At 48.4% G+C, this 25,882-nt stretch overlaps 1 protein-coding gene across 1 annotated transcript in view; it reads right to left on the reverse strand.

The window, feature by feature from the left end:
* The window catches only part of COPG1 (coat protein complex I subunit gamma 1), a 30,443-nt gene that overhangs the window by 1,819 nt on the left and 2,742 nt on the right, over positions 1 to 25,882 (reverse strand). The window contains exons 6-23 of the mRNA XM_002713161.6: positions 25,050 to 25,125; positions 24,740 to 24,832; positions 24,240 to 24,326; positions 18,683 to 18,840; positions 18,456 to 18,589; positions 16,678 to 16,745; positions 16,278 to 16,466; positions 13,473 to 13,568; positions 11,465 to 11,708; positions 10,116 to 10,191; positions 8,670 to 8,773; positions 8,090 to 8,215; positions 7,738 to 7,806; positions 5,689 to 5,831; positions 5,220 to 5,391; positions 4,480 to 4,577; positions 1,220 to 1,358; positions 907 to 1,005 (exon numbers count right to left, since the gene is read on the reverse strand). Of these exons, the coding sequence (XP_002713207.1) occupies positions 907 to 1,005; positions 1,220 to 1,358; positions 4,480 to 4,577; positions 5,220 to 5,391; positions 5,689 to 5,831; positions 7,738 to 7,806; positions 8,090 to 8,215; positions 8,670 to 8,773; positions 10,116 to 10,191; positions 11,465 to 11,708; positions 13,473 to 13,568; positions 16,278 to 16,466; positions 16,678 to 16,745; positions 18,456 to 18,589; positions 18,683 to 18,840; positions 24,240 to 24,326; positions 24,740 to 24,832; positions 25,050 to 25,125 (2,171 nt within the window). The remainder of the gene's footprint in view (positions 1 to 906; positions 1,006 to 1,219; positions 1,359 to 4,479; positions 4,578 to 5,219; positions 5,392 to 5,688; positions 5,832 to 7,737; positions 7,807 to 8,089; positions 8,216 to 8,669; positions 8,774 to 10,115; positions 10,192 to 11,464; positions 11,709 to 13,472; positions 13,569 to 16,277; positions 16,467 to 16,677; positions 16,746 to 18,455; positions 18,590 to 18,682; positions 18,841 to 24,239; positions 24,327 to 24,739; positions 24,833 to 25,049; positions 25,126 to 25,882) is intronic.

Consider the following 25,882-nt stretch of genomic DNA (forward strand, 5'->3'; position numbering starts at 1 on the left):
CCTTTCCAGCTTCCTGCTAATGTGCACCTTGGGAGGCAATGCCTCAAATACTTGGGTCCCTGCCACTGACATGGGAGACCAGGATAGAGTTCCCAGCATTAGGGACTGAGCCAGCAAATGGGAGAGCTCTCTCTCTTCTACTTCTCTGCCTTTCAAATAAACAAAAATCTTTTAAAAGTTAAATTTTGTTACATATATTTTATTGTAACTAAAAGAAAAATGAGGAAACTATATATTGACAGCGAAGATCTCCAAGATGCACTGTACAGTGACAAGCAAATTGCAGAACAGTGTAATTATACGAATAAAATGAATTAAGAAATGGCAATGTTAGCTTTTCTGGCTATAAACTAACTAGAGGATATACAGGCATGGTTTGTAATAGTAACACTGGATGCTGGAAGGACAACTGGATAGCCGGCAGCAAGCTGGGGGGGAAGGACTCACTGTCCTTTCTTTATACTTAGCGAATTTTAAATGTATGTTTATTTTTCATCTACTTGAAAGGCAGAGTGTGTGGGATGGGGGTGGGAGAGAGCTCTCATTCTCTGGTTCACTTCCAAGGCTAGGAGTACAGAACTCCATTTGGGTCTCCCATGTGGGTGACAGAGGCCAAACACTTGAGCCATCATCTGCCACCTCCTAGGAGGCATTAGCAGGAAGCTGGTTTGGAAGTACAGATACTGGAACTCTGAGCAGCACTCTTGATATGGAACATGTGCAACCCAAGCAGTGGTTTAACACTGCCACAATGCCCTGCCCTGCCCCTCCTCCCCCTGGTATACCCTGTGAATTCTAAAGCTGTGGATTTTGACTCTTCCTGTTCCCAGTGCAGTCGTTAGCCCAGGATCCAATCATCCCCCATGTAAACGACCCATGCCCTTGCCACTTGGAAATGCTGCTTACCGGCCAGAAGCAACGTGTGGGTGTTCTTGTTATCCGGTACTTTGTCTGATCTCTCACAAGGGTGCATTCCCAAGAACTTCACGATATTGCCCACAGCCTCTGCAGAGAAATCCCAGTACTGTTAAGCCATATATCTTGTCTCCCCTGTGTGCTACCACCCACTCTGTGCTCCGAAGGGCTTTTGGTGAAGTGGCATTTGATGTGTTCTAGCTATGGCCCTGGATCCTTAGAGGAAAAAAGGGAGGGGCACTTTAACAGCACCCAAGGGTCTTGCAAGGCAAACAGGCCAGAAAGAGCATCCCCAGGATCTTACCTTCGAGAGTCTTGATGGTAGACAAGGTGAATGTTTCCTCCTTTTCAAACTCATCCCCTACCTCATCCCAGGCTGCTTCAAAGTTCAGTTTCATGACTTTTTGGATGTGATCAGCTACAGTGACTTCTAGATCCTCTAGCTGGAGATATGGAGGTGGAGATTAGGCACCCACAGGGGAGACTCCCATGGACCTCTGCTCTGAACTCATCCATTCATCTCTTCCTGAAACTTGTTCAGAAAGTGCCTGCTAGGTTCTGAGGGTGTGCTAGGCCTGCAGACCTGTCCTCAAGGTTCTTATAACCCTCCCACGGAAAACATTCTGACATCAGGTATCACTCTACCAATACTTCTCATCCTGGACTTGTCATCTGTGAGATCCTTTCTTTTTCCTTTTTTAAAGATTTACTTATTTTTTGAAAGAGTTACAATGAGAGAGGGAGACAGAGAGAGAGAGACCTTCCTTCCACTGATTCACTCTTCTGATGGCTGCAGCAGCCAGGTCAAAGCCAGGAGGCTGGAGCTTCTTCCAGGTCTCCCGTGTGGATAGCAGGGTCCCAAGCACTTGGGCCATCTCCTACTGCTTTTCCCAGGCCTTTAGCAGGGAGCTAGTTTGGAAGTGGAGCAACTGGAACTTTTCCTGGCACTCACATGGGATGCCGGTTGGTGCAGGTGGCAGTCCCACCTGCTACGTCACAACACTGGCCTCACAATATCCTTTTTTTCATATACAGAAGATCAATTTAGTATATATCAAGTAAAGATTTCAACAGTTTGCATCCACACAGAACATAAAGTATATAATACTGTTTGAGTACTAGTTGCAGCATTAATTCACATTGAACAACACATTAAGGACAGATCCTTCATGAGGAGTAAGTGCACAGTGACTCCTGTTGTTGACTTAATAAATTGACACTCTTGTTTATGGCGTCAGTAATCTCCCTAGGCTCTAGTCATGAGTTGCCAAGGCTATGGAAGCCTTTTGAGTTCGCCAACTTCAATCTTATTTAGACAAGGTCACAGTCAAAGTGGAAGTTCTCTCCTCCCTTCAGAGAAAGGTACCTCCTTCTTTGATGACCCGTTCTGTCCACTGGGATCTCACTCACAGAGATCTTTCATTTCAGGTCCTTTTTTTTTTTTTTTCCCCAGAGTGTCTTGGCTTTCCATGCCTAAAATACTCTCATGGGCTCTTCAGCCACATCTGAATGCCTTAAGGGCTGATTCTGAGGCCAGAGTGCTGTGTAGGACATCTGCCATTCTACGAGTCTGCCGTGTATCCCACTTCCCTTTTTTTTTTTTTGACAGGCAGAGTGGACAGTGAGAGAGAGAGACAGAGAGAAAGGTCTTCCTTTGCCGTTGGTTCACCCTCCAATGGCCGCCGCTGCAGCCGGCGCACCGCGCTGATCCAATGGCAGGAGCCAGGATCCAGGTGCTTTTCCTGGTCTCCCATGGGGTGCAGGGCCCAAGCACCTGGGCCATCCTCCACTGCACTCCCTGGCCATAGCAGAGAGCTGGCCTGGAAGAGGGGCAACCGGGACAGAATCCGGCGCCCCGACCGGGACTAGAACCCGGTGTGCCGGTGCCGCAAGGTGGAGGATTAGCCTATTGAGCCACGGCGCTGGCCTGCCTTTTTTATTCTATCAGACACTAGTCTTGTTTATGTGATCCCTTTGACTCTTAATCCTATCATTATGATCAAGCCAAAATTTTTAAATAGGGGGATTTCACAGCAAGTTTCCAGCTACTTGTGAAAGAAGGGTAATTCACTTGTTCTCGGCAGCTTCTCACCATCCAGGTCTGGTGCAAGGGTTCTGTCTCTGCTGGGGGGGCAGTGTATGGCCCAGTAATAACTCTGTAATTATCACAATATCCTTTCTAAGTGGCACCAGTTTCAGTCCTGGCTGCTCCACTTCTGATCCAGCTCTCTGCTATGGCCTGGGAAAGCAGTAGAAGATGGCCCAAGTCCTTGGGCCCCTGCACCTATGTGGGAGACCTGGAAGAAGTTCTTGACTCCTGGCTTTGGATCAGTGCAGCTCTGGCCGTTGTGGCCAATTGGGGAGTGAACCAGCAGATGGAAGACCTCTCTCTCTCTCTCTCTGCCTTGCCTTCTCTCCGTGTAACTCTTTCAAATAAATAAGTAAATCTTAAAAATAATAATAATAAAATAAATGCTTGTCCCAGGCCAGTGCTGTGGTGTAGTAGGCTAAGTCTCTGCCTATGGCACCGGCATTCAATATGGGCATTGGTTCATGTCCCAGCTGCTTGACTTCCAATCCAGCTTACTGCTTATGGCCTGGGAAAGTAGTGGAAGGTGGGCCTCTGTACCCACATGGGAGACCCAGAAGAAGCTCTTGGCTCCTGGTTTGTGGTCAGCCCAGCCTTTGAAGCCATTTGGGGAGTGAACCAGGAGATGGAACATCTCTGTCTCCCCCTCTGTCTATAACTCAACCTCTCAAATAAATAAATAAAATCTTCAAGAATTAAAAAAAAAAAAAATGCACGTCCCCATGCAGATGGCACTGAGTAACTGCCCTACTTTCAGACTCCAGAAGGAGCCTGTACTTGGTTCCAACCAAGCTCTGGGAGGAGGTTCAAGGGCTATTTTACTGCACCAAAGGACCTCCCAGCAGAGAAAATGGATCCAACTTATCTAGAGAGCAATCTGATAACAGGAGTCATCTAAAAATCATGCTTATTCTTTCACCCAATTATCTCCTTCTAGGAATCTATCCTAAGGAAATAATCTGAAATAAAGATTAAAGTTATACCAAAAGGGATGTTTAATGTACCATTATAAATAATACTGAAAATGTGGAAACCCAAATAGTGAGAATTTGGAAACTTAAATGCCCAACATTAAAGGAACAAAAAGGTCAGATGACTTATGACCTATCTATAAAGTGAGATAATATAAAGCCATTAAAAAGTGTGTTTATGAAGTATTTGTAATGCTAATGGAAAACAAACTATGACTTTTAGTTAAAAGAGCAAGATCTATGATGTACAGAATGATCTCAATTATACAACTACCCCTAAAAGTACACTTACCAAAAATTATTTATAATCTGTCTGTACTTTGTTTTATACTACACTTTTGTGTTTCTTAAGTATTCTGTTATACATGAGCATGTCTATTTATAAGTTAAAAGTTCTTTGAAAGAAGAGCTATAAACAGCAAGAAAAGGATTTACTCTGGTTGTCAGCTTCTGGAAAGAGCAGCCTCAGATACAAAATTGAGCCTCCTTTGACTGGCTTCTTACCACATACTCATCCTCATAGCCTTCATCATCAGTCTCCCCAGTGGTGGGGTCGCAGTCCTTGACAGTGAACTTCATCATGCAGCTGAATGTGCAGGCCACTATGGAAAACAAAGTCTGTGTGGTCAGGAGATCCCCAGTCTGCAGGGGCAGCTCTTCTCCTCCACGGGGCAGATGGGCACAGTATACCTTGAGGCCGCTGCTACATTATTAGTAGCAGTAATATGCCATCCAACCCCACCAAGATAGGCACCGCCTTGTAGAAGGATAGGAAAGTTAAGTCCTGGGTCCAAGGGGAGGAAGAGAGAAGAAAACAGACAATGCAGGATGTCTACATCCATGCAACAGCAGCCACGTCTGGTCTACTGTCCCATGTCTGGAAAAAGACACAGTGGTTTCACTGGAGGAACGGATATGAGGTGTCTGAGTGTTTAAGCCTGTCTTTGGGAGACAACAAGGTATAATCAGAGAGCCTGCGTTCTGCTGCCATGTGAGCTTAGGTCATATAACCTGAGCCTCAGTTTCCTCACCTAAATGAACAGGGAGAGCAGTCTTTATCCCCATAGAATTGCTATGTGGATGAAACAGTATATGAGAATAGCTGGCACTTGGCCATTATTATTCTCAGGCCTGAAATCAAGAAGATGAAGCTCTACTAGACAAATACCTGGTGCTCAGCTGCCCACCCCAACCTCATCCCATGGGCTCCAAAAGGCCAGACTGGTATTTGGAAAGGGTCTCACCAGCTGTGGGGTCTTCCTTGGGCAGCGCCACCAGTGTGTAGCAGGTCCCAGGCTGGTTGTAGGGCAGGCTCCGGGCCGGCACATAACAGAGCACCTCATAGGCCTCGGTGGGCTCCATCTGCACGGTGACATTCTCCAAGGTCTGGTCGTTAAGTGTGTTTGTGCAATCAAACTGCACAAGGGAGGAGAGAAGAGCTTAGATACCGCGCTAGGTCCGAGCCAGGCTACAGAGGAAGAACCAGGAGGTCCCACTTTTCCCTGGGGGCCAAGCTGACTCCCACCCAGTCCCCATGCCCTAGTTTCCCTGTCTCTGTGCTGTCACTCAGGAGCCAGAGAGGTCCTTGGTAAAGAGGGCCTTGTTTACTGGGAACTGATAGTGTTATTAAATTGGCTCCCAGTGCTGGACCCAACAGAAAGGGAACCACTCCCTGGGTACAAGCCCCAGCAGGGCATCAGCCCACCTGCTCACCTGAAACACCATGTGGTCAGTGAAGGTGTGTTTGGTACAGCGGATGACGTACTCTGTCTCTGACTCAGTGAGGGCCACGGGCTCAGGCGAGGACTTGAACAGGGGCCCCAGTCCATGGAACTCTGGCACTGCCGCCAACTGCTCTGAAACCCACAAGGCCACATTCACTCAGCTTCCAATCCCCAGACCAACTGGCTTCTAATAAATCTATGACCAAGCCTCAAGGTCTTCCACCCTCCTGAGACAGATGGACGTGTACATATGAGTGGCTACTCACCATTATCGGAATACATTTGTGCCTATTTTCCTGACTTTGCTCACGTTGTACCATTTCCAAAGAATAATCTCCTCCCCTCTGTCCAGCAACAAATTGACAGGGAGATCCCAATATCTCAGCCCTAAATCCATTTACAGATACTTTATTTTTAAAATTTTATTTGAAAGGCAGAGAGAGACAGAAAGAGAAGAGCTGGGTGAAGTGGTGAGCTTAGAACAGGAGAGCTTCACGAAGAGGGACATTTGTTAGTTCTCAAAGTAAGAACTCAGTGGAGAAAAAGGTCTAGCAATTCCACCACAGCCCTCCTTTTAAGAAATGCAAAACTGGGGAGGGCATGTAGTGCAGTGGGGAAGATGCCATACTGGAGTGCTTCAGTCTGAGTCCTGGCTCTGCTTCCCATTCCATTCTAGCTTCCTGCTAATGCCACATCCTGGGAGGCTGCAGGTGATGGCTCAAGTACTTGGATCGCAGGGCTGGCGAACGCTATGGCATAGCAGGTTAAGCTGCCATTTGCAGCACTGGCATCCCATATGGGTGCTAGTTCAAGCCTTGCTGCTCCACTTCTGTTCCAGCTCCCTGCTAATGGGAAAGCAGTAGATGGCCCAAGCACTTGGTCCTCTGTACCCTCATGGAAGACCTGGATGAAGCTCCTGATACCTGGCTTTGGTCTGGCCCAGGCTTGCCCGTTGGGACCATTTGGGGAGTGAACCAACAGATTGAAGACTTCTCTCTCTGCCTCTGCCTCTCTCTATATAACTCTGCCTTTCAAACAAATAAATAAATCTTTTTTTTTTTTTTTTTTTTTTTTTTTTTTTTTGGACAGGCAGAGTTAGACAGTGAGAGAGAGAGAGAGACAGAGAGAAAGGTCTTCCTTCCGTTAGTTCACCCCCCAAATGGCCACTACAGCCGGTGCGCTGCACCAAACCGAAGCCAGGAGCCAGGTGCTTCCTCCTGGTCTCCCATGCGGGTGCAAGGCCCAAAGCACTAGGGCCATCTTCCACCGCCTTCTTGGGCCACAGCAGAGAGTTGGACTGGAAGAGGAGCAACCAGAACAGAACCGGCGCCCCAACTGGGACTAGAACCCGGAGTGCCGGCGCCTCAGGCGGTGGATTAGCCTAGTGAGCCACAGTGCCGGCCAATAAATCTTAAAAAAAAAAAAAAATAAATAAATAAAAGGACTTGGGTCCCTGCCACCTTCATGGATTGAGGTAAGGGTTCCTTACTCAGTCCTGGCTGTTGTGGGTTTTTGGGGAGTGAATAAGAGGATGTCTGTTCTTTGTTCTCTGCTTGTCTTTCTGTCTTTCAGATAAAACAGAAAGACAAACTGAACAATACAAGACTAAAAGCACAGATGGATGCCTAAACAAAACCTTACAAGTTGATGGGGACTGAACACAACATGGACCAAGAAAACCTACCAGTGTCTCTGAACCCTAGTTGTGCTCGATCAGATATCCTGAACCACCTGGGCTCCAGGGATCTAAGCTCTCAGAAGCATAGTTCAATGGCAGCTCTGAGCCAGTTCTGAGCTGATTGTTAATTCCAGCCCCTCCACCTTCTGTCTGTGCAACCCTGGACAACCTACTTTCTAAACTTCTAATTCCTCAGATACCAAAGGACCTAGCAACCTCTAAGTGAGGGTCGAATGTGATGATCTAAAGCACTATCTGGGGCCCAGCACTCAGGAGAAACACAATAAAAACAGTTCTTGTTTTTAATTCCCCTGAAGAGACCAAGTCCAGCTCTTTTATGCCCACCCAGCCGTTACTCACCCTGGAAGATCTCCTGTCGGGTGGCTGCCACTTTCTCAGGCTGTTTGACTGCTGTGATGGGGGTACTCTCTGCAAGAGCAAATGTACATGGTGACTGATGGCTCCAGTCAGGGGCAGTGTGAGTATAGGCCCAGTGCCATTATTTAGGGATTTTAAACCCAAACCCTCCCCAGAGTGTGAGGTTCAGAACTTGTTAACAAGAACAGCAAACATCTTGGAGTGTGTGTCTCCATTCCCTGGGCCCAGAGGTAGAAAGGATAACCCTATCTGTCCTGGCTAGGTTATTAGCTTACCAACCAAGGCAAATCCCTCAAACAGAGGCCTGGATGTGAGGGCCTGTGGCAGGCCATACCTGTTCTCTGCTCCGCCACGGGCGTGGTGGCCAAGGGCACAGACTTGAGGTCAAAAGGTTTTTCCGATGGTTCTAGAGTGTATTGCTGCAGAGCCCTCTCCAGACCAGGGATGGACACAGTCAGACCTGGAGGTCAGAGAAACAGAGGTCATTCTGTCTGGAAGGCACAAGAAAATGTGCACCAGGAACCCTCTATACAAAGACTGAGGCCTAGGATCCTCAAACGACAAATCCTGCATGCTATGATCCTGAGAAAATCATGTAACTTCCTGAGCCTCTGCATTCTCATACACCTTTCTCCCACAGGATTGGTGAAAGGAGTAAACACAGATACAAAATGACAGACAAAAGGTAAAGTATTATGAAAACACAAGTTTTTATCCATGACTTCAGTTCGATTCCCTGGGCTGTTCCTACCCACACTGGTATGATCTGGGGAGGCTGCCGTGAAAGACCAGCCAAGAGTGGTTTGCTGCTGACTTCCCCTGTCCAGGCATTTTCCCCTGGCTGCTCTGGAGTGATGAGAAGGTCCACAGCTCCGGTAAAGTGCAGGCTCAGAGACAGCCAGGGAAAGACTCACCATTTAAGATGTAGCCTGCATTGAGGGCCTTCTGCTTCTGCTCCAGGACATTCAGATAGAAGGTGGCTCGGTCCCTTACTTCATTGTCATCGTCCATCACACACCTGCAGCAGGGACACAGAGTGCTCCTGACTGGGGCCTAGTGGGTGTGGCCCTGTAGGGTTTCATCAATGGGTGAAAGCAGGAAGCAGGTGTCTTAAAGCTCTGGGAACAAGTGGCACCCAAGCAGATCTTAAACAGTGGCATCAAAAAGCACAGAGGGGCCCATGAAACTCTAATGACAGGCCAGGAGGTGGGCATATTCATGCTCTCTACATCCTCTCCCAGAAGCCAAGCCAGTCAGCTTACTCAATAGCATGTCAAAAAACATTGAACATGACCCAGAAATTCTACTCTTAGGTATATGGCCAAGAGACAGGAAAATATATATCTATAGAAAAACTTGTACTTGAGCATTTATAAAACATTAATAAACACAAATTGGAAATAACTTAAATGTCTGTCAACTGATAAGTGGATAAACAAAATATGGTATATCCATGCAAAGAAATATATCTGGCAATATACAGGAATAAAGTACTGTTGCACTTGTGTAGTATGGATAAGCCTTAGGAAAACAGAAAGGCTACATATGTTATGACTGCATTTATATGAAATGTCCAGAAAAGGCAAATCTGAAATGATAAAAAATAGATTCATTGTTGCCTAGGACCAGAAGGTGTGGATGGAGTGGGAAGTACTTAACAGATACAGGATGGGTTTCTTTTTGGGGCAACAAACATGTTTTAGAGTGTGGTGACGATTCTACAACTCCATGAATATATTAAAAAACCAATGAATCGGCCGGCACCGCGGCTCACTAGGCTAATCCTCCGCCTAGCAGCGCCAGCACACCGGGTTCTAGTCCCGGTCAGGGCGCCGGATTCTGTCCCGGTTGCCCCTCTTCCAGGCCAGCTCTCTGCTGTGGCCCGGAGTGCAGTGGGGGATGGCCCAGGTGCTTGGGCCCTGCACCCCATGGGAGACCAGGAAAAGCACCTGGCTCCTGGTTCCTGCCATCGGATCAGCGCGGTGCGCCGGCCACGGCGGCCATTGGAGAGTGAACCAACGGCAAAGGAAGACCTTTCTCTCTGTCTCTCTCTCTCACTGTCCACTCTGCCTGTCAAAAAAAAAAAAAAAAAAAAAAACACAACAACAACAACCAATGAATTATACATTTTGAATACTGAATTGCACGGTATATAGATTATACAAATTCAACATTGGTCACATCTGGGTGATGGGCTGTGCATGATACTATTTTCCATGTTCTTCTATGCTTTCTATTCTTTTGCTACAATCAACAGCTGTATAACTTTTCTCCTCCTTTTTAACAGAAAGAAATAAGGGAAAGTCACCTGGGCTGGAGAGAACACTGTCATACACCAGGCTCCTTGGGCCTACACTCACCTCTTCAGCAATACCAAGATGCTGGGTAACATCTCCTCGTTCTGGGCTCCAAACTTGGCCAGAGCACTCACAGCGCCTGCAATCATGAAGCAAATATGATTTACCCAACATATGCCAAGAGCTTATCATCTGAGTATTTCCAGTGGGTTTTCACTCAGGCAGAAGAGACCCAGAGAATAGTAGTCTCAAGCTAGGAGGCCCAAAGTCACCACAAACACAATGAGTGGTTTTGGCTGGATCTTAGCGCCATCTGGAACCCAACTTCCCTGACTAGTTAATGAAGGGAGCCAAATTGGATTGGTGGCTCCCATTCAAGGGCTCTAGGAACTTTTTAAAAAAAATTCTATCCACGGGGCTGGCGTTGTGGCATAGCAGGTTGGGCCACCGCCTACAGTGCCAGCATCCCATATGAGCACCGGTTCAAGTTCCAACTGCTCCATTTCCAGTCCAGCTCCCTGGTAGTATACCTGAGAAAGTGGCAGAGGATGGCGCAGGTGCTTGGGCCCCTGCACCCTTGTGGGAAACCAGGAGGAAGCTCTTGGATCCTGGCTTCAGTCTGGCCCAGCCCCAGCCATTGTGACAATTTGGGGAATGAATGAGCAGATGGAAGACCTCTCTTTCTCTAACTCTGCATTCCAAACAAATAAAACTGTATAAAAAAGAATTCTATCCTCTACATTTATGTATTTATACTTGTTGAAAAGGCAGAGAGACAGAAGATTCTCCATCCACTGGTTCACTCTTCAAATGTCCACAATAGCCTGGCACTGTGCCAGGTGGAAGCCAGAAGCCTGGAACTCCATCTGGTTCTCCTACGTGGGTGGCAAGGGCCCTGGTACTTGAACCATTATCCACTGCCTTCCACGTACTTTAGCAGGGAGTTAGATCAGAAGTGGAGCAGCTGGGACTCGAACTCATACTCTGATATTGCAAGCAATGTGTTAACTTGCTGGGCCACAAAGCCAGGCCCACATGCAGCTTCTTAACTTTTATGCCAAATGCCCGCACCAAGAATAGAAACTTTAAAAAGTAAAGAAAAAGACGGATGTTCACTGAATTGTACACTTATATAAAAAGATGAATTTTATGGTATGTGAATTTTATCTCAACAAAACTTATTGAAGAAAAACCCCTCAACGCTAACAAACAGTGAAACTAAAAAAAAAATCAACAAATTATAGAGGTACAGAACCACTGAACTAGATGACATTTAAGGCCCTTCTAAATATTACAAAAAGCAGCTTATGAGGGAAAAACACTGCATTCAATGACCCCACTGGGGGTTCAACCGTTTTGCTGGGACATTGACTAAAACAAACAGCCCAATGTCAAATCTGGCTCAGACCTACCTGCCCGAACCTCCTCATGCTCCAAGACCACGCGGTTATAGATGAAGCGGATATACTTGGAGGGGTTGTTGGTCTTGGGCCCCTCCTGGCCCAGGAGATGCAGGATGCGAGTGGCCAGCACAGTGAACTCACAGTCCTCGATGAACTCACACAGGTGCGACAGCCCTGTCTCCTTGCTCTCTGAGTTCTCCTCAATGATGCTGATGATGCAGTCCACGATGGCGCGCTTGTACTCAAAGCCGCCCTGCAGTAGGAGGGGTCGAGCTGAGCAATGGCCCGGAGTCTAACCAGGACCAGTGACAATGGTGCAAACACAGGAACTGGAGGCACAGCACCTGGCTCCCTAGGGCTCTACCTCTTTTCCACGCAAAACAAAAGGCTTGGACTGAAAGCTTGCAGAAGCTTTTTTTTTTTTTTTTTAAAGATGTATTTATTGGAAAGTCAGAGGTACAAAGAAAGGGAGAGTCATAAAGAGAGAGATCTTACATCTGCTGGTTTACTACCCCAATGGCCACTGAGCCAGGGCTGGGCCAGTCTGAAGCCAGGAGCCTTGAACTCCATCTGGGTCTCCCACATGGGTGGCAGGGGCCCAAGCACTTGACCCCATATTCTATTGCCTTCCCAGGCACATTAGCAGAGAACTGGATCAGAAGCAGAGGAATTGGGACTCGAACCAAGGCTAATAACAGATGTCAATGTTGCAGGTGGCAGCTTAACCCACTGCGCCACAATGCTGGCTCCAGCATCCCAGTTCTAATACTCGACAGTTTAATAAAAACATTTTAGGTCCTACTTTCCTTTCCAATTAAGAGGAAAGACGAAAGACAGAATATAGAAAAGAGAATGGTGACTCCTCATGGATTACCATATGATACAACATTCCTTTTCTGCATATATACCCAAACAAATTAAAAGCAGGGTCCAAAGAGCTATCTGGACACTCATGCTCACAATGACATCACTCACAATCGCTAAAAGGCAGTAACAACCTAAGCGTCTATTATTTATTTATTTGAAAGGCAAAGAGACACATTCAGAAAGACAGAATGATCTCCCATTCTGCTGGTTCATCCCCCAAATGCCTGCCATAGCAGGAGCTAAAGCTGGGAGGTGGGAATACAACCCCGATCTCCCACATGGGTGGCAGGGATCCAACTACTTGAGTCATCACTGCCGCCTCCCAGGGTCTGGAGTTAGGAACTGAATCCTAGTTCTCCAAAATGTGGGATGCGGGCATCCTAACCAGTGTCATAACCACTAGGATAAATGCCTATCCCACTAAATGTTTACTGACAGAGGAATGGAAAACACAAAATGTGGTTTATCCATACAAAAGTATCATTCTTCAATCTTTAAAAGGAAGAAAGTTCTGATATATGCCACAACATGGATAAACCTTTAGGACATTATGCTAAGTAAAATCAGCCAGTCAGAAGTAGATAAACACTGTATGATTCCACTTGTAAGAGGTACCCACTCTGGGCCTGGGGGAAGGGGTACCATGTACCTTGGGGACTCAACCTGTTCCTGGAACATTTGCTTGAGCTCCTGTGAAGTTAACCAGTTTTGTTGAGTCATCCAAAGAAAGGTGACATAAATGAATTAATAGTTATCAGGAACAAAAACAGAAACAATGTTGCACTGTTAGGACAGTTTTATAAGAAAATGCCCCTTGAGCTCCTGGAATGAGACAGAATATTTCTGTGCTAGACTCCAGCAGCAGAGAACACATGTTTTCCCATCTTCTGCATAAGCATCACCTCAGGACATCTGCTGTGAGCTGGTGAGTCACATAGTTATTACTGAAATCACCAGTAATTGGTGTGTGTTTACATTGTGTGTCTACAAGGAGTTTAAAGGGCTGCAGGCACCAGGAAAGCTAGCTTGTTAACAGGCTGACTAAGCACACCTACGATGAGGAGGCTGTTGGCTCTGAGCCGAGCCTAGAGTCAGCTGCCAGTCACTCCCTGAACCAGACCTGGCATGTCCCAAATGCCCCTACTCTTACCTCTTCCCGCAGCATGGTGAACAGGAAGTTCATGAGGACGGCGTGTTTTCGAGGATATTTCTGACACAGGGCACTGATGGCCTGGACAACCACCACCTGAGTCAAACAGAAAGGTGTGAGCAGCAGCCCCTACCACTAGGGCTGAGTGACTCCATTCTCAAACGCCAGCTGAGTCCATCTCAGACCAGGCCACCACACCCTGGACACAACACAAGGGCAAGGAACTTCACCCTCAGGCTCAGGATCATGTAATCCTTGAGCTCACCCAGCACAGATGGCACACACGGCACTCTCAATGGCCTCAGGGTCAGACTCTGGTTACAAACTCTGCTTTTCTACCCAGACCTCACAGTGAGTCTCTAGCCCCCTCCACTCCTTGTCCAGCCCCTTTCCCTAGTCACTTCCACAATTCAACCCCTCACCTATCTGGGTTCCTCTTTCATCCAGCCTGCTGCTTCATTATTCTGTCCTCAGTCCTCTTCTTCAGCAAACTTACATTCCCTCACAGCTTTCACTAGGATGCCAATGACCCCCAAACCTTATCTCCTGCCTGGAGGTCTAGACCTGCATTTCCAACTGTCTACCAGACACCTTCCCCAGACCTGCAGTCCCTAACTCAGTGCTGCTGCAGTCAGTCATCGCCTTCCCCTTTCCTGAGGCCTGATCCTCTCCTCCTTCCCCAGGCAGGTCAACAGCACCACCATCATCCCAAAATAGAAATGGCTTCACCTTTGCCAGCATTCACCCTCTCAGCTCTCACACTACGCCCTGCCAACCAGCTCTGTTCCTTGAATAGCTTGCACCATCCCTGCTTTCCCACTCCTGGGCCTGGTACAGGCACCTTCATCTCCTCCGAACTGCTGCAGCTGTCTCCTCGCCCAGTTAGCTCTCCACACTGCTCTCAGAGGATCTTTCTTTACTTTTTAAAAACTTACTTTTATTTGAAAGGCAGAGCAAAAGAGACAGACAGAGAGAGAGAGAGAGAGAGATAAAGAATATTCCATCTGCTGGTTCACTCCCCCAAATGCCTGCAATGGTTGAGGCTGGGTCAGGTTGTAGTCAGGAGCCAAGAACTCCATTCAGGTCTCCAACACAGGTGGGAGGGACCCAAGCACTTGGCCATTACCTGCTGCCTCCCAGAACACACATCAACTAGAAGCTAGATTCGAAGCAGAGTTAGGACTCAATCCCAGGCATCCTGATAGCGCATGTGGGCATCCCAAGTGGCAGCTTAACACGGTGCCCCATTGCTGCAACAATGCCTGCCCTAGAAGGATCTTTCCAATGCACAAATCTCACTGTAGGGGCCGGTGCTGTGGCATAGCAGGTTAAAGCCTTGGCCTGCAGTGCCGGCATTCCAAACGGGGGCCAGTTCAAGTCCTGGCTGCTGCACTTCTGATCCAGCTCTCTGCCATGGCCTGGGAAGGCAGTAGAGGATGGCCCAAGTGCTTGAGCCCCTGCGCCAGCGTGGGAGATCTGGAAGAGGCTCCTGGCTTAAGATCAGCTCAGCTCAGCCACTGTGGCCATTTAGGGAGTGAAACAGCAGATGGAAGACCTCTCTTTCTCTCCCTACCTCTCTCTGTAACTGTCTTTCAAATAAACAAAAATAAATATTAAAAAAAAAAAAATCTCACTGTGTCATTTCAGCCTACAAAGCATTCTGAGAACCCAGGTAGAGGTAACTTCTGCCTACTTTGCATAATCCACACTGCAGAACTCACCACACTAATTATTCTTATTATCTGCTCTAGATCATACTACATGACTCTACTTATGTAACACTGTGAAACAACATAATTAGAGGAATTGAGACCAGATGAGCGGCTTCCAGGGATCAGGGCCAGTGGGTAGAAATGCGTGTGGCTATACAGCTAACACAGGAGATCCTTCTGTTGATGGTTCAGTGGAGCGCTTTGATCGCAGAAGCAGTTTTGAAAGGCTACCCTTGTGCCACACTGCACATGGCTTCACACACACACACACACAGAGTAACTGGATTCTGAGTAAGCTCCATGGATTGTGCCTATGTCAGTTTCTTGTATAACAACTTTCTGTGGCTGCATGGGATGCTGGCATTGGGAGAGGCGGTTAATGGTGTGATGTTCAGGACTTCTTAGTGCATTTCTTTGCAAACTTCTCTGAATTGTTTCAAAATAAAAATTTAAAAAGTACTACTAAAAACTACCTCTCCAATGTCTTCTTTACAGTCAAAACCCTGAATCATGACCTATAATGCCCCACATGGGGTCTTGCTTCATCTACTATGACCTCACTGCTTATGCTAGCCCCAAAGTTCTCAAGGCTGGCTCAACCCCTCATAATGGTCTTCCAGATCATGTCCCTACCAGCAACTTCTGCTGCATTTCTATATTCACTGTATTCTATGTATCCCTGTATGGCCCACGCCTGAAATTGTCCCATCTACTCACTCACTTGTTTACCACCTATCTCCCCTTGCAAGTAAAAAGGCTGCACCAGAGCAGTTACCTGTCCTGTTCACTGCTCTGTTGCCTCACCTGAAACTCCACCAACAGACAGCAAGCATTCCATAAATACCTGAGTACTATTGCTCCTGCAGTACCACGGGACAAGTGGATGAAGGGCTGGAGGCAGAGCTGGGCACAACCCCCAGGGCCAAGCCCCCAAAGGGTGATGTGACCACCTGCACTGAGCCCTCCAGGCTGACCTGGCCCCCTCAGATATATCCTGGCCCAAGGATTCTGGGCATGGACAGCAGGTACACAGCTGCTGAGGGTCATGAGGGTCATGACTCTGAGGGTCATGAGCAAGCAGGGTGCTGGGTACCTTGAATTCATCGGAGATCTCTGACATGAAGGAGGAGATCTGCTTCATGAGGCGGTCGATGCTGCTCTCACTGCCTGTCTTGAGGAGGGTGGTGATGGCCAGTGTGGCAATGCTGCGATTCGAGTCTGTGACCAGGTTCTCCAGGTCCAGATTGCAGGCTGTCACTGCTGATGGGTGCTTCATGGCAACCTGTTTTGGGAGGACAGAGAAGAGAGCAGGACCCAATTCTGTCAGTACGTTTGATGAGTTTGGCCCTTATCTTTCGATGAACTTCACCATCCAGAATAATTAACTGTGACTGGAGTACCCCCTTCCCAGCCAGTCAGGGGCCAGGAAACACCTCCAGCTGAATCAGGCCTACTTCCCCCAACCTTCCCAACGCCCACACCCGGATTCTGACCTTATTGAGGGTGCGGACAGCAGCGTACCGGAGAGCGGCCTTGGGCGAGCTGCAGAAAAGTTGGAGCACTGTGGGGAAAGAGATGCCGCAGGCTAGTTTGCCCTCAGTGCCGGGCAGCTGGGAGAATCTGGGGAAAAGCCTCCCAGAGAGGAGCATGGTATCAAGGGCTCCAAGGCTGCTCGGACTGAAACCATCTGCTTAGCTCATTTCCTGCTGACATCCCTACCCAACTAAACCACATTTCTGGCCCCCTGGCTATCTGGGCCATGACCTGGGCCCCTTATAAGTTTGTGGGAGCTGAGTGAGTCTCATGAATGATGACAGCCGTTATTTACCAAGCACCTGCTCCGTGCCAGGCACACTAGGTTGAGCAGCTGGCAAGTCTCACCAAATCCTCACAATCATGGGAAATCAACAGCTGCCATCAGCCCCATTTTACAGATGAAGAGACCGAGGCACAATGGGGTAAAGCCCCTGAAGTTAACTTTAGGTTATCGGCCAGTAAGCAGCAGAAGCAGGACTGGCATCCAGGACTGCCTGCACCTGCAGCCTGAGTTCTCAGCACTGTGAAGAGCCCCACTGCTCACTCCTGTTTCTCTGAGGGTGGGAAACAAAGTCCTCTCAGCAACAACTGGTTTACTTCCTACCACTAGGGGAGATCTAGGTCAGGTACCACCACTTCCTTCCTCTGTCTTGATTGCCAGGAAGCTCAGAGCGAAATTCTGCACTTAGACTGGAATATCCATGTCTATAATGTGGCTTTTGTATTTTTTTCAAAGAATTTTTTTTTCTTAAAATAACTCTCATTTTGAAGACGCTACATCTTCCATTATTCTGAAAATAAGGAGGATATAATAAGAATGAAAGCATATCTGATTCACTGAATGAATTCTTTAGGTGTTTTTTTCTGCTGTCACTGGTCATGTCTTGTTTAGAACACCTCGTCTCTTCTCTCTTCTCCTCTCTCTCTCTCTCTTTAAATCCAGGTTTCTGACTCCTCAGAGCCTCTCCTTTCCTAACCTCTCAACATACCCATGTTCCAGCACCAACCACTTAGAACCACATCACACGAGACCCCAATAACCAGCATGGGGTCTACCCAGATGAGGCTGTGAAGGCTCAATGACTGAACCTGAAACAATTCCAGGCTGCTGAATTCTCCCTAACAACAGCAAAGAACACACGCTGCATTCACTATGGTGCTGAGCACCGCTCTAGGCAGCATGTACAGATCACACGTGTTTACTGTCTACCAAAACCCTATGCAATAGGCATGAACATTATCTACATTTCAGAGGAAAAAGGAGGCCAAGAAAGGATGGGTGACCGCTGAGACTAACCCAGCTGGTAAAGGGCAGAGCCAGGATTCAAACCCAGGTACAGGGCTCCAATGCCCAGGCTCAGGACAATCCCTGTACTTCTTTCTCTCACTTGGGACAGCCAAGCCCCAGCCAGGACACAGTGGCTTCACAGATCCCGGGTTCCTCCACCAGGTCTTCATCGTTGGCTGACCAGTCCAAAGGGCTCCAGAATGGACCTGAACTTCATCTCAGCCTCTTTAATGGCAAGATGGAACTAAAAGTAGCCCACCGCAGAATGTAACACCTGAGAGGCTCCAGCAGTGCCCAGCACAGAGCAGGGACTGTCTGGGTACTGACCACTTCACACCAGATCATGGCCTACATGAGGGCATTTTCTTCTTGCCCCTGACCCCTACCCAGAGCCTAGATCCCAGCAAACAAAAATGCATGCAGCTGAGTGAAGGAACACCTAGTGACCTGACACAGCCGGGGCCAGCTCCTTAGCACTGCAGCCGGGCAGATTGACGATGGCTGAAGCAGCTTCATACACCACCATCTCGTGCTTGTTGCGCAAGCAGCTCTCGATGAAGTCAAACAGAGGGCTGTCACGGCTACGAAAGAACACAGGGTGGCAAGACTAGGGACGGTCCTGCAGGCAGGACGAATGAGGCATCATCTGGCTGGTGAGAGACCAGAGTCATTACCTGCCATCCTCTTCTTCCAGCTGCTTGCTGGCCACCCGGATCATCATGCAGTAGGCAAAGGGAGACTTCAGGCCATGCCGGGTGAACTTGCTGATCATCTTATTGACGGCCAGGCGATCATTCTTACGCACATGATACAGGAGCCCCAGCGCATGGTACTGGAGGACAGGAAACAGCCATGGATATAGACACGGGAAGCTCAGGTCCATTGTCTGTGTGGCCCTGCCTCTCACTATATCTCTTTGAGCTTTTTAGCCTTCTCAGTTTTTTCTTTTTTCTAAGATTTACTTATTTATTTTGAAAGAGTAACAGAGAGAGGAAGACACACACACACACACACACACAGAGGCAGAGAAGGAGATATCTTCTACCTGCTGGTTCACTCCCTAGTTGGCTGGAATGGCTAGTACTGGGCCAGACCAAAGGCAGGAGCCAGGAGCCTCATTTGGGTCTCCCACTTGAATGGCAGGAGTCCAAACATTTGTGGGCCATCTTCCACTGCTTTTCCAGGACATTAGCAAGGAACTGAATCAGAAGTGGGACAGATGGGACATGAACTGGTAATCCTACAGGATGCTATCGTCACAAGCAGTCGTGTTAACCACTATGCCATATGTCAGCCCATAGCCTTCTTATTTCTTAGAAAGGTACAGTAACAGCCACTGCACAGAGTGGTTGTGATAACTACCCCAGATATCTGTATATGTAGCCCTTGACACAACACTTAACAAACTACATGAATATGTCTGTAGTTCTAGTTTCTGCCTCAATTTTGGCAGGGACCTGAATAAGATGTGGAGAGGACAAGAAAAACTAAAGAGATAAAAGAAATGGCTGAAGACCTGGTGTCTTTCAGTAAGAAAAAGACAAGGTGGGTGCTGGGCTATGAGGATGGTCATGAGCCATAATATATCATGTGGATCCCTTAGACTTGAACTAGAATATGAGTCTTACAACCCTAAAGACACACTGTCATTCCAATGGCTTTCCCAAAGACTCATGGCAATCTGGGGGGACAGCCCAGAGATACCCCTTTTCAGGACATCACTGAGAGGTATATCCCAGATGGCTCAGGCATTATAAATGTTTTCTCAATTAACTGCCTGCCTTGTAAGGCAGGAACCTTCATTTTCATTTTACAGACAAGAAAACCAAGATTCAGAGAGAGAAGGAATACCTGGTCTGGATCACCAAGAGTTAAGCAAATGGAAGTGCCACCAAATACTGCCACACATCACTAACAAGGCAGTCTGCAAATGCTGGAACTTACATGGCCTTGCCTGCCAACAGCACATACTCCAAAACAATTCTTAGCTGCTTATCAAAACACTTGAATACTTTGGCGCCCAACGTGGTGTCCTGGATTCTTTCCCAGAAGCTATCAAGTTTCCCCAAAATCTAATGACGAAAGATTAAAGCCTGGGATGGCCAGGGGCCCCCAGAATCTCCACAGTAACACTGTCCAGTGCACTGTCTGCTTAAACATTGGATTTTAAAAATAACTTTTCGTTGTTGTTTATTTGAGATACGAAGGGAGAGAGACAGATAGACAGTATAAGCTCCCTTTCACTCCCAAATTGCCTGCAACAGCTCGGGGCCAAAGTGGAGAGCCAGAAACTAGGTTTCCAATGTGAGTAGTAGGAAATCAACTCTCTCAGCCATTATCATTATCTCCTAGAGTCTCCATTAGCAGGAAGCTAGAATCAGGAGCCAGGGTTGGGTATCAAATCCAGGTACTCCAATGGTGGTTATGATGTCTTTTTTTCTTTCCCTGCTTGTTTTTATTTATATAAAGGGACATGTTTCATCTATTTCATATCTACAGCTTTAAGAACATAACAACAGGGGTTGACACTGTCATGTAGTAAGTTAAGCCTCTGGCTGTAGCGCTGGCAGTCCATACGCCCGGTATGAATCCTGGCTGCTCCACTTCCCACCCAGCTCCCTGCTAACAGCCTGTGAAACCAGTGTATTATAGCCCAAGTGCATGGGCCCCTGCACCCACATGGGAGACCTAAAGGAGCTCCTGGCTCCTGGCTTCAGATTGGCCCAGCTCCAACCACTGTGGCCATTTGGGGAGTGAACCAGCAAATGGAAGACCTCTCTTTATCTCTCCCTCTCTAACTCTGCCTATTAAATAAATAAATAAATCTTAAAAAAAATCCATAATAATATTTCCCACCCTCCTCCTTACTTCCTTTTAATTTTTTTAAAAGATTTATTTACTTATTTATTTGAAAAGCAGAGTTACAGAGAAGCAGAGGCAGAGAGAGAGAAAGAGGTCTTCATCTGCTGGTTCACTCCCCAGATAGCTGCAACCTGGAGCTGCGCCAATCCAAAGCCAGGAGCCAGGAGCCTCTTCAGGGTCTCCCACACGAGTGCAGGGGCCCAAGGACCAGGACCCTGTGGGGAGCAACTCGGACTAGACTAAGTTACTGGAATTAAGACTTATTCTATGCATCTGCTCTCCCACAATATGGCGCTGAGAAGGGAAACAGCTTCTACACAGCTGCCTCCAGTTCAACCAATAAACTGTAGGACCTGCTCCTGATTGCAGGAGAGCAGCGTGCTTGGCATGTGGATAGCAGAGTTGGGATTGGTGAAAGAAGACTATAAAGGAGGAGAGAGACAACATGCACCAGGAACATCTAAGGGGAACATCTATCTGAAGGAACACCTGAGGAACATCTGAGCAGCCCCCGAGAGAGCCGGCCGGCGGAGTGCCGCTCCCCCGCAGAAGTGGGGAAGGTGGCAGGGGGAACCGCCCTTCCACGGAGGTGGAAGGGTCAGTAGCCAACCCGGGAAGAACCAGCAGCAAACCCGGGGAGGGCCGAGCAGACGAAAGAACAGCGCAGGGTCCTGTGTCGCTCCTCCACGAAGAGGGGGAGCGACATAATGGTGCCGTGACTCGGATATGAAGCCTAGGCAGGGTTCAGTGTCGTTCCCCCATGAAGACGGGGAGCGACATAATGGTGCCGTGACTCGGATAGGAAACTGAGGAGGGAAGAAACGGGAAGAAGTGGGAAAATACCGGAGAGAGAGACTAGCAAACAGCCTAGGGAAAAGCCGGACGGAAAAGGTGCCGGAAGAAGTATTGAAAGCCTAGGCATAGACTCAGATACGGACTACGGGGGGAAGCTGGGAGAAATCTCTAAGGTCGAAAGCGAAAGTGAAAGCTAGAACAAACAGACTCGGATACGGACTGTGGGGAGAAGCCAGGAGAAATGAGGGAGGAATATTGTTGGAAGAAAACTTAGGGAAACATACCGGGTAGAGAAAAATGTTAGGGAAATTGAAGCTGCGGGGGCAGGCTGAGGCGGACACGTAAGCCAGGTTGGAATTCTTTAAGTCAGCCCGGGGAGCAAAAGGCGAAAAGTTAAACCAGAGGCGGAAACGTGGGCCAGGTTGGAATCCGTCAGATTAGCCCGGGGAGCAAAAGACGGGAAGCCAAACCGTGAGGCGGAAACGTGAGCTGGGTTGAATTCGCCAGGTTAGCCCGGGGAACTTAGATTGAATACCAGTGGCAGAAACGTGAGCTGGGGCTGTGTGATTCGCGGAAGCCGCCGCGTGCAGAGAGAGCACGGGGCATGAATAGATAGGGAACGTGGGGCTAGTGCGAGGCTGTGGCGTGGGCGCGAAGGGGCGCGGAGACCACGGAGTGCGCGCGCGAAGCCGGGAAGCCGCGCAGATGAGAGAAGCGCAGGCTGAAGCGGCTCAGAGCCGGGAAGCCGCCGAGAAGCAGCCTCGGGGCGGGCGCCGGGAAGCCACAGGGATAAGAGAAACAGAAATTTAGAAGTAAAATGAGAGAAATAGGAATGCTGGCAGATAGAAGTAAAATGGGAGAGATAGGAATGCCCGGAGATAGAGAAATAGAGAAAAATAAGGCCTCCCCTCAACATGGCAATGAGAGAGCTTGGATTCGGTCTGCCTGATTAGGGAGGTGGTGAGCACCTGCGGGCAGCTAGCAGCTTATGCGCCGCAGGTCACCGAAGACAGGCACGAATTAACATCAGTAAGTCTCCCCACAATACCGCAATGAGAAGGCTTGGATTCGGTCTGCCTGATTAGTAAGGCGATAAGCACCAGCAGGCAGCTCGACCAGAGTATGAGCTGCAGGTCACCGAAGATAGGCACGAATCAACACCAATAAGTCTCCCCACAATACGGCAATGAGAAGACTTGGATTTGGTTTGCCTGATTGTTAGGGCTTGTAAGTACCTGCAGGCAGTTCTAGCAGAGCAAAGCATGCGCTGCAGGGCACTGAACACAGGCACGCATCAGCGCCTAAAAACCTCCTCACAACATGGCGAAGAGAGGACCCGGATTCGGTTTGCCTGATTGATAGGGCTTGTAAGCACCTGTGGGCAACTCTAGCAAGCAGAGCAGAGTGTGTGCCGCGGGGCACCGAAGACAGGCGCGTATCAACGCCAAAAATAAAAAGAAAGGGGGATCTGTGGGGAGCAACTCGGACTAGTCTAAGTTACTGAATTAAGACTTATTCTATGCATCTGCTCTCCCACAATATGGCGCTGAGAAGGGAAACAGCTTCTACACAGCTGCCTCCAGTTCAACCAATAAACTGTAGGACCTGCTCCTGATTGCAGGAGAGCAGCGTGCTTGGCATGTGGATAGCAGAGTTGGGATTGGTGAAAAAGGACTATAAAGGAGGAGAGAGACAACATGCACCAGGAACATCTAAGGGGAACATCTATCTGAAGGAACACCTGAGGAACATCTGAGCAGCCCCCGAGAGAGCCGGCCGGCAGTGTGCCGCTCCCCCGCAGAAGTGGGGAAGGTGGCAGGGGGAACCGCCCTTCCACGGAGGTGGAAGGGTCAGTAGCCAACCCGGGAAGAACCAGCAGCAAACCCGGGGAGGGCCGAGCAGACGAAAGAACAGCGCAGGGTCCTGTGTCGCTCCTCCACGAAGAGGGGGAGCGACATAATGGTGCCGTGACTCGGATATGAAGCCTAGGCAGGGTTCAGTGTCGTTCCCCCACGAAGACGGGGAGCGACAGGACCCTCTTCTACTGCTTTCCCAGGCCATAGCAGAGAGCTGGATCGGAAGTGGAGCAGCCAGGACTCAAAACAGCACCCATATGGGATGCCAGCACTGCAGGTGGCGGCTTTATCCGCTACACCACAGTGCCGGTCCCCTTACTTTTAATTTTTGCAATGACATACGTGCAATTTTCATTATAATCACAAGCATAATCACCCACCACATGAAGAATTCAACAAGTAGTAAGTAGAAAAGCCATTGTTCCTCAGGAATATAATCAAATATATAATCAAATTTCAAAATATCAACTTCACTCATATACCTCTTTTGGTATTCTGTGTATTAGTCACCACAAATCATAGAAAACGTAGTATTTGTCTTTTTGGGACTGGGGTGATGGTCTCCAACTCATTTATTATGTTGTGAAAGTCACATGGCTGAACAGTATTCTATCATATATATATGCCACATTCTTTACCATCAGTTTATGGACAGGCCTAAGCCAAATGCCTGCCCCTGCCTAAGTATTTTAAATAATACTCCCTGCTCACATCTCACCTGGACCATGATGTTATCACTGGACGCTGCCTCCTGGGCCTCATTCACCCAGCGCTTGACCACATCAAAGCTGCACTTCAGCAGGTGCTGTGGACGACAGGGCATGTTAAGGGGCAGGCAGGAGAGATGCTTTTCCTGTCATACTTCCTGGGCCTGGCTCTCGAGCTTCCCTCAGATTCAGCTCAGGGCCTTACCACTGTCTGGTCTTGAAATTGTGAACAAATTCAATATGACACCTACTCCTAGTCTCACTGCTCTGGCAGATTTCCTGCCAGACCCAAATTCCAACAGCCTTTCACCCCAAGGGACATTAAGGCCATTCACCTGGGCCCCTCCGCAATCAACCCAGAGTTCCCTGGCTCTCTTCACTGAGAAGGTGGGCAGGACCCTCAGACTTGAGAATACAAAACCATGTTTGTTTTCCCTAAGGGAAACTGACTCTGACATTTTCCTCAATTTTCCACCCCATCCCCAGCAGGCACTCAGCAGCAGCTACACACCAGGGAAGACACCAGGGCAGAGCTGGAGACGCTGGGCACCTTGTCCACGATGGCCTGTTTCATGTAGCGCTCAATAGCCTGCAGCATGGTGCTCTGTGGGGACAAGGAGATGGTGGGAGGCGATGTAACGAACTCTCAGCAACACTAATGATGCAGACAGTGAGGTGTGGGGGGAGGATGGGAGTAAAGTTTTTCCACCTCCCCCGCACCACCTGGCTCAGTGAAATGGGGGACAACTTGAAGTGTGCAAACCATCTGGCCAATGCCTTGACCAAGCAGCCAGGAAGCAGGCAAAGGCAGCAGTACTCACGTCAGTGATCTGGCAGAGGGCTCGCACGGCAGGGCCCCTGTAGTTGTCCTCCTTCCCGGTCATGTCTTTTGTCAGGCTGCAAGGGAGAAGGTGCTGTCAACACATGCGGAAATTGGCCCTGTCCATCCCTCTGCAGTTCCTGTCACCCTGCATGACTACACGAGTCTCCTCTGTGTTCTCCACCCAAATTCCACACAGCACCTGGTGGGATCTTTATAAAACTCAAAATTGGCCAGGTCACTCCCCTGTTTTCACCAAAGCATTCCCATGTCTTCCTACTGCTAGTGACTGCGAGCAGAACAGGAGACAGACAAAGGCCCACACGCCGTGCTCTCTCCTCCTAGGCCTTGGAGCTATTTCATCAGCTTGGAGCACTCTTTACCTGTCACTTCCATTTTTGTCCTGCAACTGCTTACTGGTCCTTCAGTTCTCCTCGGACTCTTGTTTTGGGAGGTTTTCCTAGTCCAGATTCAAGCTGAGTACCCTTCTAGTTTGTCCTCCCACTCTGTAATACTTCCTGGGATAAACTACATTACACAGATCTCGATGGTCTGGCCATTTCTCTGTAAATTCAAGGGCCCCGTACAGGTCGTAACTGTCAAGTTTGTTGCTATATCCCAGAGCTACACACAAGGACTGATACAGAGTATTTTCTAAACAAATCTACAATGTCTGACATCCCTTCCAAACTGTGGCAAGAAGAAATAAGAAAATGGAATCCCAGTTCTAAAGGGCAGGGAATTACACTTAAATTACACATATATCCTGAATCATTCAGCTTGATACAGAAACCAGTACTTAGGACGCAAGCCTGTTCACTCACCTCTTGCATT

This window comes from Oryctolagus cuniculus, chromosome 10 (assembly GCF_051225735.1).
Source record: "Oryctolagus cuniculus isolate XC-2025 breed Fujian yellow rabbit chromosome 10, ASM5122573v1, whole genome shotgun sequence".
NCBI lineage: Eukaryota > Metazoa > Chordata > Mammalia > Lagomorpha > Leporidae > Oryctolagus > Oryctolagus cuniculus.